General features: G+C 51.1%; 1 protein-coding gene across 2 annotated transcripts; it reads right to left on the reverse strand.

Annotated features, from left to right (window-relative positions):
- Positions 1–732: 732 nt before the first annotated feature.
- Positions 733–19,312, reverse strand: FLG (filaggrin). 2 transcript variants are annotated; one of them, XM_063626202.1, is made up of 6 exons: positions 18,927–19,312; positions 16,134–18,349; positions 14,190–15,161; positions 5,442–13,217; positions 4,107–4,469; positions 733–2,162 (listed from the first exon to the last, which is right to left on the reverse strand). In XM_063626202.1, exons 1-6 carry the CDS (start codon positions 19,062–19,064, stop codon positions 1,448–1,450), a joined length of 12,180 nt encoding a protein of 4,059 aa, XP_063482272.1. In that variant the 5' UTR covers positions 19,065–19,312; the 3' UTR covers positions 733–1,447. The 2 variants fall into 2 exon arrangements, with proteins under 2 accessions (XP_063482272.1, XP_063482271.1); XM_063626201.1 differs by having other exon boundaries at positions 733–18,349.
- Between the last annotated feature and the right edge of the window lie 2,110 nt (positions 19,313–21,422).

Raw genomic sequence — 21,422 nt, forward strand, 5'->3', positions numbered from 1 at the left:
GGAAATGCCATCTTCAAGTGGCTTGCGGAGAACAAATATAGACTATTGTTTGAGGCTAATTAGAAAAATGAGCTTGTTTGTTGCTTTTCATTCAGTCCCTGCACCTATTGGGTATATTGTAACTTTGACAATCAGTTTCACTTTATCTTGGTTTACTCAAGTGTAAGTTCAATAAAGCCAGCTTTTTGGAAGTGCTTTTATAAAACCACTAAATGCAGATTTGGAGACTTGAGATATAAGTGCTACTTTGGTGTGGATTATTTGTGTAATAGACTCATCTGCAAAATGTGATCACTGGCCTACATATCACTTCTGGTCTGATATTATGGGAATGAAAATTTGGGTAGGATTCTTACAGAAGCATATTCCTTCTAATGGTAGAACTTCATTTATATTTTTACTATTCTTTTTTCAGCCTTTTCATCTACTTGCTTAAATTATAAAGATACAAATATTTTCCTTCCAGGTCAGGAGGACACTTCTTTTTAATTCTTTTCCCTTTGTCAGGATATATCAGCACAACTTCTCTGCTCCGACTAGTCTACATTGCAAAGCATCTCCTACTGTCTTTGGAAGAAGGATCTATGGTCAGTAATTCCTGTTTCCTGATCTTCTTTGACATGGCTTAATCACCACCTAAGTTGATAATTCCATATTAATAATAGTGATATTCATGATTGAGCAAAGCGTGTTTTTTTTTCCTGAATGTGATTGTGGGACAATGATTGTGTTGGAGAAAAATATAGGCCTTGATTAAATTTTGTCTTTCATTATTAATTACTTGTTATTTTGAATGGAATGTATCTGCTCTATGGTCATATAGCTTTCCAATGATATAGAAGACATCTAATTCTGGCCATGGGGAAGTATGTAATTTGTGTTTATGACAAATAAGCATACAAGAGACAAACAGTGTTATATGATGAATAGTTTATTTTTAATTTAGATGCAGCTTGCTAAAATATTATGTCTAAGATGATTTTTTTGAATACAGAGTAATAGAATTCCAATAGAAGGATAATAGAGAAAGATGTGCTAGCCCTGATGTCGATATAGCCACTTTGGTATACAGAACTGTTTTATATTTTTGGCTCCTTCGATATTTCTGAAAAAGATTAATTTAGAAATTTGGAGAGTATCTAAAATTTAAACTTTCAAAAACATAAAACATTACTTGACCCAGAATCTCCTAAAATACTCCAACTAGTTTTATAAAGTTAGCTCTCCATGATATTGATTTCTTCCACTTAATATTTCTGAAATATAGAGTTTAAGGATCATTAAACAATAAAAATAAACTACCACCAAACTAATGAAATACTATAGCATATTTTAAACAGATTGACAGGAAAAGATAACTTCCCTGAAAGTATTATGAAGTTTTTTGATTGAAAGTGAACTTGCTTCATTCTTCTATTCTTGGATTAATTCCTTTGCCATTAATTTCTTACTCATAGTAATAGTATCTCTGTGACTGACTAAATCCCAGTTGTTTTGATATATCACTAGAATGGCCATATAAACCTGGGTCCTTATTAATATAAGTTGCATAATACCTTGGGTGATCTTTACCAAATGCACTTGCTTTACAGATATCAGATCTTTTCTTGAAAACAACAGGATTGGAATTGTAACTAACACTTCTGTGCTGAGAGTGTCTAAACCCAGATTCACCATAATCATAATCTGCACTACCATAGCTGCCATGTCGCCAAACTAAACCTGATTGACCTTTTTGCCTTTCAGTGCCCTCAGATTGATAATCATAAGAACTAGAACTGTGAGGACTGCCACGTGACTGTATTCCTGAGCGATACGCAGAATCTTGTGAAAGACTACTAAAGTGACCATGTTCCTTAGTGGTACTAGAGTCTGACTGTACAGATGAAGACTGTACATGACTGGTTGTATCGCGGGGATAGGATCCGGGGTGTCTGGGGGCATCTCCTGACTGCTCCCGAGAAGATCCATGATGGTTTCTGGAAGCAGACTCAGACCGCCGCTCAGAGTCCTCTGAGTGTCCCTCACTGTCACTGTCCTGGCTAACACTGGATCCCTGGTGCCTGCTACTCCTGGACCCCGCTGATTCTCCCTGGCTGGACTGTGAGTGTCTAGAGCTGTTGGCCTGAGTGGAAGCCTCATGGTGACGTGACCCTAAGTGCCTGGAGCCATCTCCTATCTGTTCCTCATCACGTGTTTGTCTGCTTGCACTTCTGGATCCTGACTGCCCACGGGATGCCTGAGACCTTCCCTGGGATGTGTTGTGGCTGTGATGGGACCCTGAGTATCCAGAGCTGTCTACTGATTGCTCGTGGTGGGATCCCTGCCTTCCTCCTCTGCTTGACCCCGTGTGTTCACGAATGGTGTCCTGACCCTCATGGGACGCTGAGTGCCTGGAGCTGTCTCGTGCCTGCTCGTGGCGGGATCCTCGTGTTCCTCCAGTGCTGGACCTGGTCCGTCCATGGGCAGACTCTGACTGTTCATGAGTGCTCACCTGGTAGAGGAAAGACCCTGAACGTCCAGACATTTCCCCTGACCGTCCACGTGCAGACTCTTGGTGGCTCTGCTGATGGGGCCCAGCCTGTCCATGGCCTGACACTGACTGTGTGTCTGAGTCTTCTGAGTGCCCCTCACTATCACTGGCCTGATTACCACTGGACCCCCAGTGTCCACTGTCTCTGACTGCAGATGAAGCTTGTCCGTGCCGAATGCCTGAGTGTCTAGAGCTGTCTGCTGACTGCTGGTGGTGGGATCCATGTCTTTCTCCTGGACTTGATCTTGCCTGTTCATGGGATGACGCAGCCTGTCCACGAGAGGAAGTCTCTGCGTGATGAGAGCCTGATTGTCTGGAGCTCTCTGCAGAGTGTCCCTGACCAGCTCTGTCTTCGTGATGGGACCAGGGTTGTCTGGAGCCATCTCTTGACTGCTCCTGAGCAGATCCACGATGGTTTCTGGAAGCAGACCCAGATCGCCTCTCAGAATTTTCTGAGTGTCCCTCACTGTCACTGTCCTGGCTAACACTGGATCCTTGGTGCCTGCTTGTCCTGGACCCCTGTGATTGTCCCTGGCCCGCCTGTGAGTGTCTAGAGCTGTCAGCCCGAGTGGAAGCTTCATAGTGACGCGACCCTGAGTGCCTGGAGCCGTCTCCTGATTGTTCTTCATTACGTGTTGTTCTGCTTGCACTTCTGGATCCTGACTGCCCACGAGAGGCATGAGACCTTCCGTGGGATGTGGTGTGGCTGTGTTGGGACCCTGAGTGTCCAGAGCTATCGAACGATTGCTCATGGTGGGACCCCTGCCTTCCTCCTCTGCTTGACTCCTGGTGTTCACGAATGGTGTCCTGACCCTCTTGGGACGCTGAGTGCCTGTAGCTGTCTCGTGCCTGCTCATCGCGGGATCCTTGTCTTCCTCCAGTGCTGGGCCCAGTCCGTCCATGAGTGGACTCAGACTGTTCATGAGTGCTCACCTGGTAGAGGAAAGACCCTGAACGTCCAGACCTTTCCCCTGACTGGCCACGTGCGGACTCTCGGTGGCTCTCGTGACGGGGCCCAGCCTGTCCGTGGGCTGACACTGACTGTGTGTCTGAGTTTTCTGAATGTCCCTCACTGTCACTGGCCTGACTACCACTGGACCCTCGGTGTCCACTGTGTCTGACTGCAGATGAAGCTTGTCTTTGCCCAATGCCTGAGTGTCTGGAGCTGTCTGCTGACTGCTGGTGGCGGGATCTGTGTCTTTCTCCGGGACTTGATCTTGCCTGTTCCTGGGATGACGCAGCCTGTCCAGGAGAGGAAGTCTCTGCATGAGGAATGCCTGATTGTCTGGGGCTCTCTGCAGAGTGCCTGTGACTGGCTCTGTCTTCTTGATGGGACCCGGGGTTTCTGGAGACATCTCTTGACTGCTCCTGAGCAGATCCATGATGGTTTCTGGAAGAAGACCCAGACCACCTCTCAGAGTCTTCTGAGCGTCCCTCACTGTCGCTGTCCTGGCTAACACTGGATCCCTGGTGCCTGCTTGTCCTGGACCCCACTGAATGTCCCTGGCCCACCTGTGAGTGTCTGGAGCTATTGGCCCGAGCGGAAGCGTCGTGGTGATGCGACGCTGAGTGCCTGGAGCCGTCTCCTGATTGTTCTTCATTACGAGTTTGTCTGCTTGCACTTCTGGATCCTGACTGCCCATGGGAGGCATCAGACCTTCCCTGGGATGTGGTGTGGCTGTGATGGGACTCTGAGTGTCCAGACCTATCTACCGATTGCTCGTGGTGGGATCCCTGCTGTCCTCCTCTGCTTGACCCCGGGTGTCCACGAATGGTGTCCTGACCCTCTTGGGACACTGAGTGCCTGGAGCTGTCTCGTGCCAGCTCGTGGCGGGATCCTTGTCTTCCTCCAGTGCTGGGCCCGGTCCGTCCATGGACAGACTCAGACTGTTCATGAGTGCTCACCTGGTAGAGGAAAGACCCTGAACGTCCAGACCTTTCCCCTGACCGTCCACGTGCAGACTCTTGGTGGCTCTGCTGATGGGGCCCAGCCTGTCCATGGCCTGACACTGACTGTGTGTCTGAGTCTTCAGAGTGTCCCTGACTACCACTGGCCTGATTACCACTGGACCCCCGGTGTCCACTGTCTCTGACTGCAGATGAAGCTTGTCCGTGCCAAATGCCTGAGTGTCTGGAGCTGTCTGCTGACTGCTGGTGGCGGGATCCGTGTCTTTCTCCTGGACTTGATCTTGCCTGTTCATGGGATGACGCAGCCTGTCCACGAGAGGAAGTCTCTGCGTGATGAGAGCCTGATTGTCTGGAGCTCTCTGCAGAGTGTCCCTGACCGGGTCTGTCTTCGTGATGGGACCAGGGTTGTCTGGAGCCCTCTCTTGACTGCTCCTGAGCAGATCCACGATGGTTTCTGGAAGCAGACCCAGACCGCCTCTCAGAATCTTCTGAGTGTCCCTCACTGTCACTGTCCTGGCTAACACTGGATCCTTGGTGCCTGCTTTTCCTGGACCCCTGTGATTGTCCCTGGCCCGCCTGTGAGTGTCTAGAGCTGTCAGCCCGAGTGGAAGCTTCATAGTGACGCGACCCTGAGTGCCTGGAGCCGTCTCCTGATTGTTCCTCATTACGTGTTGTTCTGCTTGCACTTCTGGATCCTGACTGCCCACGAGAGGCATGAGACCTTCCGTGGGATATGGTGTGGCTGTGTTGGGACCCTGAGTGTCCAGAGCTATCAAACGATTGCTCATGGTGGGACCCCTGCCTTCCTCCTCTGCTTGACTCCGGGTGTTCACGAATGGTTTCCTGACCCTCCTGGGACGCTGAGTGCCTGTAGCTGTCTCGTGCCCGCTCGTGGCGGGATCCTTGTCTATCTCCAGTGCTGGGCCCGGTCCGTCCATGGACAGACTCAGACTGTTCATGAGTGCTCACCTCGTAGAGGAAAGACCCTGAACGTCCAGACCTTTCCCCTGACCGTCCACGTGCAGACTCTTGGTGGCTCTGCTGATGGGGCCCAGCCTGTCCATGGCCTGACACTGACTGTGTGTCTGAGTCTTCTGAGTGTCCCTCACTATCACTGGCCTGATTACCACTAGACCCCCGGTGTCCACTGTCTCTGACTGCAGATGAAGCTTGTCTGTGCCCAGTGCCTGAGTGTTGGGAGCTGTCTGCTGACTGCTGGTGGCGGGATCCGTGTCTTTCTCCTGGACTTGATCTTGCCTGTTCATGGGATGACACAGCCTGTCCACGAGAGGAAGTCTCTGCGTGATGAGAGCCTGATTGTCTGGAGCTCTCTGCAGAGTGTCCCTGACCAGCTCTGTCTTCGTGATGGGACCAGGGTTGTCTGGAGCCATCTCTTGACTGCTCCTGAGCAGATCCACGATGGTTTCTGGAAGCAGACCCAGACCGCCTCTCAGAATCTTCTGAGTGTCCCTCACTGTCACTGTCCTGGCTAACACTGGATCCTTGGTGCCTGCTTGTCCTGGACCCCTGTGATTGTCCCTGGCCCGCCTGTGAGTGTCTAGAGCTGTCAGCCCGAGTGGAAGCTTCATAGTGACGCGACCCTGAGTGCCTGGAGCCGTCTCCTGATTGTTCCTCATTACGTGTTGTTCTGCTTGCACTTCTGGATCCTGACTGCCCACGAGAGGCATGAGACCTTCCGTGGGATGTGGTGTGGCTGTGTTGGGACCCTGAGTGTCCAGAGCTATCGAACGATTGCTCGTGGTGGGACCCCTGCCTTCCTCCTCTGCTTGACTCCGGGTGTTCACGAATGGTGTCCTGACCCTCTTGGGACGCTGAGTGCCTGGAGCTGTCTCGTGCCTGCTCGTGGCGGGATCCTCGTGTTCCTCCAGTGCTGGACCTGGTCCGTCCATGGGCAGACTCTGACTGTTCGTGAGTGCTCAGCTGGTAGAGGAAAGACCCTGAACGTCCAGACCTTTCCCCTGACCGTCCACGTGCAGACTCTTGGTGGCTCTGCTGATGGGGCCCAGCCTGTCCATGGCCTGACACTGACTGTGTGTCTGAGTCTTCTGAGTGTCCCTCACTATCACTGGCCTGATTACCACTGGACCCCCGGTGTCCACTGTCTCTGACTGCAGATGAAGCTTGTCCATGCCGAATGCCTGAGTGTCTAGAGCTGTCTGCTGACTGCTGGTGGCGGGATCCGTGTCTTTCTCCTGGACTTGATCTTGCCTGTTCATGGGATGACGCAGCCTGTCCACGAGAGGAAGTCTCTGCGTGATGAGAGCCTGATTGTCTGGAGCTCTCTGCAGAGTGTCCCTGACCGGGTCTGTCTTCGTGATGGGACCAGGGTTGTCTGGAGCCCTCTCTTGACTGCTCCTGAGCAGATCCACGATGGTTTCTGGAAGCAGACCCAGACCGCCTCTCAGAATCTTCTGAGTGTCCCTCACTGTCACTGTCCTGGCTAACACTGGATCCTTGGTGCCTGCTTTTCCTGGACCCCTGTGATTGTCCCTGGCCCGCCTGTGAGTGTCTAGAGCTGTCAGCCCGAGTGGAAGCTTCATAGTGACGCGACCCTGAGTGCCTGGAGCCGTCTCCTGATTGTTCCTCATTACGTGTTGTTCTGCTTGCACTTCTGGATCCTGACTGCCCACGAGAGGCATGAGACCTTCCGTGGGATATGGTGTGGCTGTGTTGGGACCCTGAGTGTCCAGAGCTATCAAACGATTGCTCATGGTGGGACCCCTGCCTTCCTCCTCTGCTTGACTCCGGGTGTTCACGAATGGTTTCCTGACCCTCCTGGGACGCTGAGTGCCTGTAGCTGTCTCGTGCCCGCTCGTGGCGGGATCCTTGTCTATCTCCAGTGCTGGGCCCGGTCCGTCCATGGACAGACTCAGACTGTTCATGAGTGCTCACCTCGTAGAGGAAAGACCCTGAACGTCCAGACCTTTCCCCTGACCGTCCACGTGCAGACTCTTGGTGGCTCTGCTGATGGGGCCCAGCCTGTCCATGGCCTGACACTGACTGTGTGTCTGAGTCTTCTGAGTGTCCCTCACTATCACTGGCCTGATTACCACTAGACCCCCGGTGTCCACTGTCTCTGACTGCAGATGAAGCTTGTCTGTGCCCAGTGCCTGAGTGTTGGGAGCTGTCTGCTGACTGCTGGTGGCGGGATCCGTGTCTTTCTCCTGGACTTGATCTTGCCTGTTCATGGGATGACACAGCCTGTCCACGAGAGGAAGTCTCTGCGTGATGAGAGCCTGATTGTCTGGAGCTCTCTGCAGAGTGTCCCTGACCAGCTCTGTCTTCGTGATGGGACCAGGGTTGTCTGGAGCCATCTCTTGACTGCTCCTGAGCAGATCCACGATGGTTTCTGGAAGCAGACCCAGACCGCCTCTCAGAATCTTCTGAGTGTCCCTCACTGTCACTGTCCTGGCTAACACTGGATCCTTGGTGCCTGCTTGTCCTGGACCCCTGTGATTGTCCCTGGCCCGCCTGTGAGTGTCTAGAGCTGTCAGCCCGAGTGGAAGCTTCATAGTGACGCGACCCTGAGTGCCTGGAGCCGTCTCCTGATTGTTCCTCATTACGTGTTGTTCTGCTTGCACTTCTGGATCCTGACTGCCCACGAGAGGCATGAGACCTTCCGTGGGATGTGGTGTGGCTGTGTTGGGACCCTGAGTGTCCAGAGCTATCGAACGATTGCTCGTGGTGGGACCCCTGCCTTCCTCCTCTGCTTGACTCCGGGTGTTCACGAATGGTGTCCTGACCCTCTTGGGACGCTGAGTGCCTGGAGCTGTCTCGTGCCTGCTCGTGGCGGGATCCTCGTGTTCCTCCAGTGCTGGACCTGGTCCGTCCATGGGCAGACTCTGACTGTTCGTGAGTGCTCAGCTGGTAGAGGAAAGACCCTGAACGTCCAGACCTTTCCCCTGACCGTCCACGTGCAGACTCTTGGTGGCTCTGCTGATGGGGCCCAGCCTGTCCATGGCCTGACACTGACTGTGTGTCTGAGTCTTCTGAGTGCCCCTCACTATCACTGGCCTGATTACCACTGGACACCCGGTGTCCACTGTCTCTGACTGCAGATGAAGCTTGTCCGTGCCGAATGCCTGAGTGTCTAGAGCTGTCTGCTGACTGCTGGTGGCGGGATCCGTGTCTTTCTCCTGGACTTGATCTTGCCTGTTCATGGGATGACACAGCCTGTCCACGAGAGGAAGTCTCTGCGTGATGAGAGCCTGATTGTCTGGAGCTCTCTGCAGAGTGTCCCTGACCGGGTCTGTCTTCGTGATGGGACCAGGGTTGTCTGGAGCCATCTCTTGACTGCTCCTGAGCAGATCCACGATGGTTTCTGGAAGCAGACCCAGACCGCCTCTCAGAATCTTCTGAGTGTCCCTCACTGTCACTGTCCTGGCTAACACTGGATCCTTGGTGCCTGCTTGTCCTGGACCCCTGTGATTGTCCGTGGCCCGCCTGTGAGTGTCTAGAGCTGTCAGCCCGAGTGGAAGCTTCATAGTGACGCGACCCTGAGTGCCTGGAGCCGTCTCCTGATTGTTCCTCATTACGTGTTGTTCTGCTTGCACTTCTGGATCCTGACTGCCCACGAGAGGCATGAGACCTTCCGTGGGATATGGTGTGGCTGTGTTGGGACCCTGAGTGTCCAGAGCTATCGAACGATTGCTCATGGTGGGACCCCTGCCTTCCTCCTCTGCTTGACTCCGGGTGTTCACGAATGGTGTCCTGACCCTCTTGGGACGCTGAGTGCCTGTAGCTGTCTCGTGCCTGCTCGTGGCGGGATCCTCGTGTTCCTCCAGTGCTGGACCTGGTCCGTCCATGGGCAGACTCTGACTGTTCGTGAGTGCTCAGCTGGTAGAGGAAAGACCCTGAACGTCCAGACCTTTCCCCTGACCGTCCACGTGCCGACTCTTGGTGGCTCTGCTGATGGGGCCCAGCCTGTCCATGGCCTGACACTGACTGTGTGTCTGAGTCTTCTGAGTGTCCCTCACTATCACTGGCCTGATTACCACTGGACCCCCGGTGTCCACTGTCTCTGACTGCAGATGAAGCTTGTCCGTGCCGAATGCCTGAGTGTCTAGAGCTGTCTGCTGACTGCTGGTGGCGGGATCCGTGTCTTTCTCCTGGACTTGATCTTGCCTGTTCATGCGATGACACAGCCTGTCCACGAGAGGAAGTCTCTGCGTGATGAGAGCCTGATTGTCTGGAGCTCTCTGCAGAGTGTCCCTGACCGGGTCTGTCTTCGTGATGGGACCAGGGTTGTCTGGAGCCATCTCTTGACTGCTCCTGAGCAGATCCACGATGGTTTCTGGAAGCAGACCCAGACCGCCTCTCAGAATCTTCTGAGTGTCCCTCACTGTCACTGTCCTGGCTAACACTGGATCCTTGGTGCCTGCTTGTCCTGGACCCCTGTGATTGTCCGTGGCCCGCCTGTGAGTGTCTAGAGCTGTCAGCCCGAGTGGAAGCTTCATAGTGACGCGACCCTGAGTGCCTGGAGCCGTCTCCTGATTGTTCCTCATTACGTGTTGTTCTGCTTGCACTTCTGGATCCTGACTGCCCACGAGAGGCATGAGACCTTCCGTGGGATATGGTGTGGCTGTGTTGGGACCCTGAGTGTCCAGAGCTATCGAACGATTGCTCATGGTGGGACCCCTGCCTTCCTCCTCTGCTTGACTCCGGGTGTTCACGAATGGTGTCCTGACCCTCCTGGGACGCTGAGTGCCTGTAGCTGTCTCGTGCCCGCTCGTGGCGGGATCCTTGTCTTCCTCCAGTGCTGGGCCCGGTCCGTCCATGGACAGACTCAGACTGTTCATGAGTGCTCACCTGGTAGAGGAAAGACCCTGAACGTCCTGACCTTTCCCCTGACTGTCCACGTGCAGACTCTTGGTGGCTCTGCTGATGGGGCCCAGCCTCTCCATGGCCTGACACTGACTGTGTGTCTGAGTCTTCTGAGTGTCCCTCACTATCACTGGCCTGATTACCACTGGACACCCGGTGTCCACTGTCTCTGACTGCAGATGAAGCTTGTCTGTGCCCAGTGCCTGAGTGTTGGGAGCTGTCTGCTGACTGCTGGTGGCGGGATCCGTGTCTTTCTCCTGGACTTGATCTTGCCTGTTCATGGGATGACGCAGCCTGTCCACGAGAGGAAGTCTCTGCGTGATGAGAGCCTGATTGTCTGGAGCTCTCTGCAGAGTGTCCCTGACCGGCTCTGTCTTCGTGATGGGACCAGGGTTGTCTGGAGCCATCTCTTGACTGCTCCTGAGCAGATCCACGATGGTTTCTGGAAGCAGACCCAGACCGCCTCTCAGAATCTTCTGAGTGTCCCTCACTGTCACTGTCCTGGCTAACACTGGATCCTTGGTGCCTGCTTGTCCTGGACCCCTGTGATTGTCCGTGGCCCGCCTGTGAGTGTCTAGAGCTGTCAGCCCGAGTGGAAGCTTCATAGTGACGCGACCCTGAGTGCCTGGAGCCGTCTCCTGATTGTTCCTCATTACGTGTTGTTCTGCTTGCACTTCTGGATCCTGACTGCCCACGAGAGGCATGAGACCTTCCGTGGGATATGGTGTGGCTGTGTTGGGACCCTGAGTGTCCAGAGCTATCGAACGATTGCTCATGGTGGGACCCCTGCCTTCCTCCTCTGCTTGACTCCGGGTGTTCACGAATGGTGTCCTGACCCTCCTGGGACGCTGAGTGCCTGTAGCTGTCTCGTGCCCGCTCGTGGCGGGATCCTTGTCTTCCTCCAGTGCTGGGCCCGGTCCGTCCATGGACAGACTCAGACTGTTCATGAGTGCTCACCTGGTAGAGGAAAGACCCTGAACGTCCTGACCTTTCCCCTGACCGTCCACGTGCAGACTCTTGGTGGCTCTGCTGATGGGGCCCAGCCTGTCCATGGCCTGACACTGACTGTGTGTCTGAGTCTTCTGAGTGTCCCTCACTATCACTGGCCTGATTACCACTGGACCCCCGGTGTCCACTGTCTCTGACTGCAGATGAAGCTTGTCTGTGCCCAGTGCCTGAGTGTTGGGAGCTGTCTGCTGACTGCTGGTGGCGGGATCCGTGTCTTTCTCCTGGACTTGATCTTGCCTGTTCATGGGATGGCGCAGCCTGTCCACGAGAGGAAGTCTCTGCGTGATGAGAGCCTGATTGTCTGGAGCTCTCTGCAGAGTGTCCCTGACCGGCTCTGTCTTCGTGATGGGACCAGGGTTGTCTGGAGCCATCTCTTGACTGCTCCTGAGCAGATCCACGATGGTTTCTGGAAGCAGACCCAGACCGCCTCTCAGAATCTTCTGAGTGTCCCTCACTGTCACTGTCCTGGCTAACACTGGATCCTTGGTGCCTGCTTGTCCTGGACCCCTGTGATTGTCCGTGGCCCGCCTGTGAGTGTCTAGAGCTGTCAGCCCGTGTGGAAGCTTCATAGTGACGCGACCCTGAGTGCCTGGAGCCGTCTCCTGATTGTTCCTCATTACGTGTTGTTCTGCTTGCACTTCTGGATCCTGACTGCCCACGAGAGGCATGAGACCTTCCGTGGGATATGGTGTGGCTGTGTTGGGACCCTGAGTGTCCAGAGCTATCGAACGATTGCTCATGGTGGGACCCCTGCCTTCCTCCTCTGCTTGACTCCGGGTGTTCACGAATGGTGTCCTGACCCTCTTCGGACGCTGAGTGCCTGTAGCTGTCTCGTGCCTGCTCATGGCGGGATCTTTGTCTTCCTCCAGTGCTGGGCCCAGTCCGTCCATGGGTGGACTCAGACTGTTCATGAGTGCTCACCTGGTAGAGGAAAGACCCTGAACGTCCAGACCTTTCCCCTGACCGTCCACGTGCAGACTCTTGGTGGCTCTGCTGATGGGGCCCAGCCTGTCCATGGCCTGACACTGACTGTGTGTCTGAGTCTTCTGAGTGTCCCTCACTATCACTGGCCTGATTACCACTGGACCCCCGGTGTCCACTGTCTCTGACTGCAGATGAAGCTTGTCCATGCCGAATGCCTGAGTGTCTAGAGCTGTCTGCTGACTGCTGGTGGCGGGATCCGTGTCTTTCTCCTGGACTTGATCTTGCCTGTTCATGGGATGACGCAGCCTGTCCACGAGAGGAAGTCTCTGCGTGATGAGAGCCTGATTGTCTGGAGCTCTCTGCAGAGTGTCCCTGACCGGGTCTGTCTTCGTGATGGGACCAGGGTTGTCTGGAGCCATCTCTTGACTGCTCCTGAGCAGATCCACGATGGTTTCTGGAAGCAGACCCAGACCGCCTCTCAGAATCTTCTGAGTGTCCCTCACTGTCACTGTCCTGGCTAACACTGGATCCTTGGTGCCTGCTTGTCCTGGACCCCTGTGATTGTCCGTGGCCCGCCTGTGAGTGTCTAGAGCTGTCAGCCCGAGTGGAAGCTTCATAGTGACGCGACCCTGAGTGCCTGGAGCCGTCTCCTGATTGTTCCTCATTACGTGTTGTTCTGCTTGCACTTCTGGATCCTGACTGCCCACGAGAGGCATGAGACCTTCCGTGGGATATGGTGTGGCTGTGTTGGGACCCTGAGTGTCCAGAGCTATCGAACGATTGCTCATGGTGGGACCCCTGCCTTCCTCCTCTGCTTGACTCCGGGTGTTCACGAATGGTGTCCTGACCCTCCTGGGACGCTGAGTGCCTGTAGCTGTCTCGTGCCCGCTCGTGGCGGGATCCTTGTCTTCCTCCAGTGCTGGGCCCGGTCCGTCCATGGACAGACTCAGACTGTTCATGAGTGCTCACCTGGTAGAGGAAAGACCCTGAACGTCCAGACCTTTCCCCTGACTGGCCACGTGCGGACTCTCGGTGGCTCTCGTGACGGGGCCCAGCCTGTCCGTGGGCTGACACTGACTGTGTGTCTGAGTCTTCTGAGTGTCCCTCACTATCACTGGCCTGATTACCACTGGACCCCCGGTGTCCACTGTCTCTGACTGCAGATGAAGCTTGTCTGTGCCCAGTGCCTGAGTGTTGGGAGCTGTCTGCTGACTGCTGGTGGCGGGATCCGTGTCTTTCTCCTGGACTTGATCTTGCCTGTTCATGGGATGGCGCAGCCTGTCCACGAGAGGAAGTCTCTGCGTGATGAGAGCCTGATTGTCTGGAGCTCTCTGCAGAGTGTCCCTGACCGGCTCTGTCTTCGTGATGGGACCAGGGTTGTCTGGAGCCATCTCTTGACTGCTCCTGAGCAGATCCACGATGGTTTCTGGAAGCAGACCCAGACCGCCTCTCAGAATCTTCTGAGTGTCCCTCACTGTCACTGTCCTGGCTAACACTGGATCCTTGGTGCCTGCTTGTCCTGGACCCCTGTGATTGTCCGTGGCCCGCCTGTGAGTGTCTAGAGCTGTCAGCCCGTGTGGAAGCTTCATAGTGACGCGACCCTGAGTGCCTGGAGCCGTCTCCTGATTGTTCCTCATTACGTGTTGTTCTGCTTGCACTTCTGGATCCTGACTGCCCACGAGAGGCATGAGACCTTCCGTGGGATATGGTGTGGCTGTGTTGGGACCCTGAGTGTCCAGAGCTATCGAACGATTGCTCATGGTGGGACCCCTGCCTTCCTCCTCTGCTTGACTCCGGGTGTTCACGAATGGTGTCCTGACCCTCTTCGGACGCTGAGTGCCTGTAGCTGTCTCGTGCCTGCTCATGGCGGGATCTTTGTCTTCCTCCAGTGCTGGGCCCAGTCCGTCCATGGGTGGACTCAGACTGTTCATGAGTGCTCACCTGGTAGAGGAAAGACCCTGAACGTCCAGACCTTTCCCCTGACCGTCCACGTGCAGACTCTTGGTGGCTCTGCTGATGGGGCCCAGCCTGTCCATGGCCTGACACTGACTGTGTGTCTGAGTCTTCTGAGTGTCCCTCACTATCACTGGCCTGATTACCACTGGACCCCCGGTGTCCACTGTCTCTGACTGCAGATGAAGCTTGTCCATGCCGAATGCCTGAGTGTCTAGAGCTGTCTGCTGACTGCTGGTGGCGGGATCCGTGTCTTTCTCCTGGACTTGATCTTGCCTGTTCATGGGATGACGCAGCCTGTCCACGAGAGGAAGTCTCTGCGTGATGAGAGCCTGATTGTCTGGAGCTCTCTGCAGAGTGTCCCTGACCGGGTCTGTCTTCGTGATGGGACCAGGGTTGTCTGGAGCCATCTCTTGACTGCTCCTGAGCAGATCCACGATGGTTTCTGGAAGCAGACCCAGACCGCCTCTCAGAATCTTCTGAGTGTCCCTCACTGTCACTGTCCTGGCTAACACTGGATCCTTGGTGCCTGCTTGTCCTGGACCCCTGTGATTGTCCGTGGCCCGCCTGTGAGTGTCTAGAGCTGTCAGCCCGAGTGGAAGCTTCATAGTGACGCGACCCTGAGTGCCTGGAGCCGTCTCCTGATTGTTCCTCATTACGTGTTGTTCTGCTTGCACTTCTGGATCCTGACTGCCCACGAGAGGCATGAGACCTTCCGTGGGATATGGTGTGGCTGTGTTGGGACCCTGAGTGTCCAGAGCTATCGAACGATTGCTCATGGTGGGACCCCTGCCTTCCTCCTCTGCTTGACTCCGGGTGTTCACGAATGGTGTCCTGACCCTCCTGGGACGCTGAGTGCCTGTAGCTGTCTCGTGCCCGCTCGTGGCGGGATCCTTGTCTTCCTCCAGTGCTGGGCCCGGTCCGTCCATGGACAGACTCAGACTGTTCATGAGTGCTCACCTGGTAGAGGAAAGACCCTGAACGTCCAGACCTTTCCCCTGACTGGCCACGTGCGGACTCTCGGTGGCTCTCGTGACGGGGCCCAGCCTGTCCGTGGGCTGACACTGACTGTGTGTCTGAGTCTTCTGAGTGTCCCTCACTATCACTGGCCTGATTACCACTGGACCCCCGGTGTCCACTGTCTCTGACTGCAGATGAAGCTTGTCTGTGCCCAGTGCCTGAGTGTTGGGAGCTGTCTGCTGACTGCTGGTGGCGGGATCCGTGTCTTTCTCCTGGACTTGATCTTGCCTGTTCATGGGATGGCGCAGCCTGTCCACGAGAGGAAGTCTCTGCGTGATGAGAGCCTGATTGTCTGGAGCTCTCTGCAGAGTGTCCCTGACCGGCTCTGTCTTCGTGATGGGACCAGGGTTGTCTGGAGCCATCTCTTGACTGCTCCTGAGCAGATCCACGATGGTTTCTGGAAGCAGACCCAGACCGCCTCTCAGAATCTTCTGAGTGTCCCTCACTGTCACTGTCCTGGCTAACACTGGATCCTTGGTGCCTGCTTGTCCTGGACCCCTGTGATTGTCCGTGGCCCGCCTGTGAGTGTCTAGAGCTGTCAGCCCGTGTGGAAGCTTCATAGTGACGCGACCCTGAGTGCCTGGAGCCGTCTCCTGATTGTTCCTCATTACGTGTTGTTCTGCTTGCACTTCTGGATCCTGACTGCCCACGAGAGGCATGAGACCTTCCGTGGGATATGGTGTGGCTGTGTTGGGACCCTGAGTGTCCAGAGCTATCGAACGATTGCTCATGGTGGGACCCCTGCCTTCCTCCTCTGCTTGACTCCGGGTGTTCACGAATGGTGTCCTGACCCTCTTCGGACGCTGAGTGCCTGTAGCTGTCTCGTGCCTGCTCATGGCGGGATCTTTGTCTTCCTCCAGTGCTGGGCCCAGTCCGTCCATGGGTGGACTCAGACTGTTCATGAGTGCTCACCTGGTAGAGGAAAGACCCTGAACGTCCAGACCTTTCCCCTGACCGTCCACGTGCAGACTCTTGGTGGCTCTGCTGATGGGGCCCAGCCTGTCCATGGCCTGACACTGACTGTGTGTCTGAGTCTTCTGAGTGTCCCTCACTATCACTGGCCTGATTACCACTGGACCCCCGGTGTCCACTGTCTCTGACTGCAGATGAAGCTTGTCCGTGCCGAATGCCTGAGTGTCTAGAGCTGTCTGCTGACTGCTGGTGGCGGGATCCGTGTCTTTCTCCTGGACTTGATCTTGCCTGTTCATGGGATGACGCAGCCTGTCCACGAGAGGAAGTCTCTGCGTGATGAGAGCCTGATTGTCTGGAGCTCTCTGCAGAGTGTCCCTGACCGGGTCTGTCTTCGTGATGGGACCAGGGTTGTCTGGAGCCATCTCTTGACTGCTCCTGAGCAGATCCACGATGGTTTCTGGAAGCAGACCCAGACCGCCTCTCAGAATCTTCTGAGTGTCCCTCACTGTCACTGTCCTGGCTAACACTGGATCCTTGGTGCCTGCTTGTCCTGGACCCCGCTGATTCTCCCTGACCCACCTGTGAGTGTCTAGAGCTGTCGGCCTGAGTGGAAGGTTCATGGTGACGCGACCCTGAGTGTCTGGAGTCTTCTCCTGATTGTTCTCCGTTACGTGTTTGTCTGCTTGCACTTCTGGATCCTGACTTCCCACGGGAGGCATCAGACCTTCTCTGGGATGTGTTGTGGCTGTGATGAGACCCTGAGTGTCCTGAGCTCTCTACCTGTTGCTCGTGGTGAGATCCCTGCCTTCCTCCTCTGCTTGACCCTGGGTGTCCACGAATGGTGTCCTGACCCTCTTGGGATGCTGAGTGCCTGGAGCTTTCTTGTGCCTGCTCCTGGTGGGATCCTTGTCTTCCTCCAGTGCTGGGCCCGGTCCGTCCATGGGCGGACTCAGACTGTTCATGAGTGCTCACCTGGTAGAGGAAAGACCTTGAACGTCCAGACCTTTCCCCTGACCGGCCATGTACGGACTCTTGGTGGCTCTGGTGTCTGGGCCCAGCCTGACCGTGGGCTGACACTGATTGTGTGTCTGAGTCTTCTGAATGTCCCTCACTGTCACTGACCTGACTACCACTGGACCCCTGGTGTCCATGGTTGCTGACTGCAGATGAAGCTTGTCCATGCCCAATGCCTGAGTGTCTGGAGCTGTCTGCTGACTGCTGGTGGCGGGATCCGTGTCTTTCTCCTGGACTTGATCTTGCCTGTTCATAGGATGACGCAGCCTGTCCATGAGAGGAAGTATCTGCGTGACGAGTGCCTGATTGTCTGGAGCTGTCGGCAGAGTGCCCGTGACCGGCTCTGTCTTCTTGATGGGACCCAGGGTGTCTGGAGCCATCTCTTGACTGCTCCCAAGCAGATCCGTGATGGTTTCTGGAAGCAGACCCAGGCCGCCTCTCAGAGTCTTCTGAGTGTCCCTCACTGTCACTGTCCTGGCTAACAGTGGATCCCCTATGCCTTCGTGTCCTGGACTCATGCAGTGGTACCTGTCTTGTATTTTCATGTCTTGACCTGTTCACTTGCGATGATGATTCGTCATCAGATGACCTTGATCTTTCATATATTTTGTTTTCTTCTAATAGATTATCAGTAATGTCATAGGCTTCATCCTGTATTGTGTAATATGTGGCAATATGGCCTGATTCTGTCAATTTTTCAGTCATTCTTCCTGTGTTTTCATAATCATATCCTCCTTCTTCTTTGTCTTCTTTCTCTTCAGGTCTTTCACTTAGCTTCTTCCTATTGTCTTCTAATCTAGTATTTTCAGTCTTGTTTTTCTCTTTTTTACTTGACTTATGATGGTTTTTTCTATATTCTTCTTCTCTTTGAGTAGGCGAATATCCTTTTCTTTCTTTTTTTTCAGAACTAGATTCATGCCTTTCCCCCCCTGTTTCTCTTGGGCTCTTGGATCTTCCCTTATTCCCTTTTCTATTGTTTCTTCTTTCCAGACTTGAGGGTGTTTTTCTGTTTTCTTTGTGTTCTTCCTCTTTATTATCTTCATGTTTATCATGATGACTGTGCTTTCTGTGCTTGTGTCCTGATATCGGTAAATTCTCTTTTCTAGTAGACTCATAGTATGCTTGAGCCAACTTGAATACCATCAGAAGAAACTCAGTGAAGTCAATTTTCTTGTTGTGGTCTATATCCAAGTGATCCATGAAGACATCAACCGTATCTGGGTCGTCTGGATTCTGTACAGGGGGAAGTCACAGAGGGAGACTGCATCAGATAGAATCACATTATTAGCCAATTAATTCGAAGTTAATTTAAGGAACCTGATCTTTGAGTATTAAAACGTGGGACAAAATCTTTTTGTTTTTTTAAGACTTTTTCATCTCATCCTCATTCAGGTGTTATATGTGAACAAAGATGTTGTAAAGACTAGTAAGGGGTCAGGATTTGATGGGGTAAGTGACTCTTTTTCTTATTTTAAAAGTCAGAAGTATATATAATTCATTACTTAGTTTTCTTTAATAAAAATCCCCTTAGTAATGTTGATGTTTGGGAGAATATTATAAATACCAAAATACTAAGAACTAATTTACGTTAATTTTTAAATATTTATATTTTTTTCTCTGAGAGTGTCTTTATGTTTATAATATACATCCAGGTATAGGGGAAGAAAATAAAATCTATCTCTTTTGAGACAAGATTAACTCTTTTCCTAATTTAAGAGAAATAGTTCACAAAGAGCTCAAAATAACCCTTGCTTAGATTATTGATGAGAAACACAAATGCTCTATCTTTGGTCTTGTCAGAGACTCTTACCTTCAGGATTTGCCGAAATTCCTTTTCCAGAAGTTCCTTCAGCTCTTTTTTGCTCAATGTGTCAGTGTTTTTATCTTTTTTTGAATATTGCTTGAAAAGATTAATTATGGCAAAGATGTTTTCCAGGAGAGTAGACATCTTTTGGCACTAAATGTGAACCTAGAAAGAAGAAATAAAAGTGCACTTTTTTTGTACATCTTTTTTTTCTAGGTTATATTATTACAATCATTTTCCACATTTTAAACCTACATTTTCTTCTAAGTAATCCATCTTTAAGAATGGAAGATGGACATGAGAAACTTTTCTCTACCATCTACATAAAACAAATGAATAGAGTTTTCCTTACTTAAATAAAATTGCCCATTTTTTGGCCTTGTGCCCACTTACAGCTGGACTTAGTAGTCTCACAGACCTCAGTGAGCTCTAGGTAAGATCATCCCTCTTGCTGATCTTGCCATTGCAAATAACAAGAATTTAGAAAGGCTGACTGGTTTTAAGCATAAAATTTACTTATACAAATTTACTGAAAATTACTTCCCTAAAAGCTAACTTAGTAAATGATTAATTTGCTAAGACACAATTCTCTGAAAGCCAGTTAGCCATATGACAAGATACTCAATGAAAGTTCATTCAATTTTTTACTTGTTTTTTAAACATTTCATGAAGTTTATAATATTTCATTGTATAGGATGGATTTAATAGCTCTTCAATATTTAAAGAGAAAGGTTTTTCTGACTGGGTTTCATTTTGCCATTTAAGGAATGCTCAGTTTATCTCATTGGTGAAGAAATTAGTAAGCATGTCAATAAATCTAAGCATGTATTATATAAAGAATTATAACTTTATTAGGACTTGCAAAACCAGGTGAAACTAAAATACTGTAGAAAACAATGTGAAGGAGATTACTGTAGCAGTCAGAACTAAAATATTTTTGGACCTTGGGTTGTTTGGTAAGAGGAATTAGATACTAATGAATTTTGCTGTGGTTAAGTAATATATGTATTTGGGTAAGTTTATGGGTATTTACTAAAATAATAGAATTTATAAAACATCATTCTCAGTAAACTATCGCAAGGACAAAAAACCAAACACCGCATGTTCTCACTCATAGGTGGGAATTGAACAATGAGAACTCATGGACACAGGAAGGGGAACATCACACTCCGGGGACTGTTGTGGGGTGAGGGGAGGGGGGAGGGACAGCATTAGGAGATATGCCTAATGCTAAATGACGAGTTAATGGGTGCAGCAAAACAACATGGCACATGGATACATATGTAACAAACCTGCACATTGTGCACATGTACCCTAAAACCTAAAGTATAATAATAATAAAAAAGGAATTTATAATTTCTAAACCATTAGAGATGAAAAAGGGGAATTAAGAAACTTTAATAATTCAACAGAAGCCAGGAAAGAAGAAAATAAGAAGCATAGAAAAAGAAGGGTAAACAGAAAGCATAAAACAAATTAATAGAATTACAAATAATTTTATTATTACTAATTACAATACATGTAAAATAGACCAGATCTTGCCAGTTAAAATATAGATTGTAAAGGTTGAATTTAAAAAATTACAGCTATATGCTTCTTACAAAACCTTTTTAAAGTTTATGATTATTTTCAGCCAGTCTTATTTATGATGATATTTTATTCTCTGAACTTATTGTTACTTGCAACATAAGCAAAATCCCTGTCTCAAGGATCTCACTCTTTGACCTCCTCTTGTACCCTGATGTCAATAATTCTTTAACCTCTCTATTTACTGCTTTATGTACTCACTTCCCTTTTTACCTTGGTTAGACATTATGTTTAATCTCCCCAAATGCTCTTTGGATACATCCACTTGTCCTGTTTTTCTTATACCCACTGGCCAAAGCTTCAACAACTTCTTCTTTCCTTTATCTCTGATGTCCTTGATTTTGATTCCTGAGAACTTGGAAGCCATTGGAAAAGAGTTTCCTCACTCTCCTAATATCTGATCTCCCAACGTACTACATTTCTATCCATATACCTTGCCTTCACTTTATTTAGGGTAATAAACAGTCTGTGCTCCTCCTGTCCTTTACTTTGGCACTGAGCCCCACTCTCTCTTGCCTACCCAAACACTTTGCTTCTGCAGTTGCCTACTTTCTCATATGCATCATTAATTCTTCTTCGTCTACTAGATCATTCCCTTCAATATATATTCATGCTGAAATATCTATCTAACACCTTCCCATCTCCACCCCACCCCCAATCTCACATCTGCCTTTAGGTACCATCTGATTTATCTGTTCCCTTTTGTAGCAAAATTCCTCAAAAAATATGCCTATACATTCTGTCTTTACTTCCTCATTCTTGTTTTCCTTTACTCAAAGTATTTTTCTTTCTAAAAAATGTATTAAAATTCTCACCAAGTAAAAAATATCCTTCATATTTCCAAATCCACGTATCCATTTTTATTTTACATATTACTTGACATATCAGCAGCATTTGATGCAACTGGCTGCATCC

Source organism: Symphalangus syndactylus, chromosome 12 (assembly GCF_028878055.3).
Source record: "Symphalangus syndactylus isolate Jambi chromosome 12, NHGRI_mSymSyn1-v2.1_pri, whole genome shotgun sequence".
Lineage (NCBI taxonomy): Eukaryota > Metazoa > Chordata > Mammalia > Primates > Hylobatidae > Symphalangus > Symphalangus syndactylus.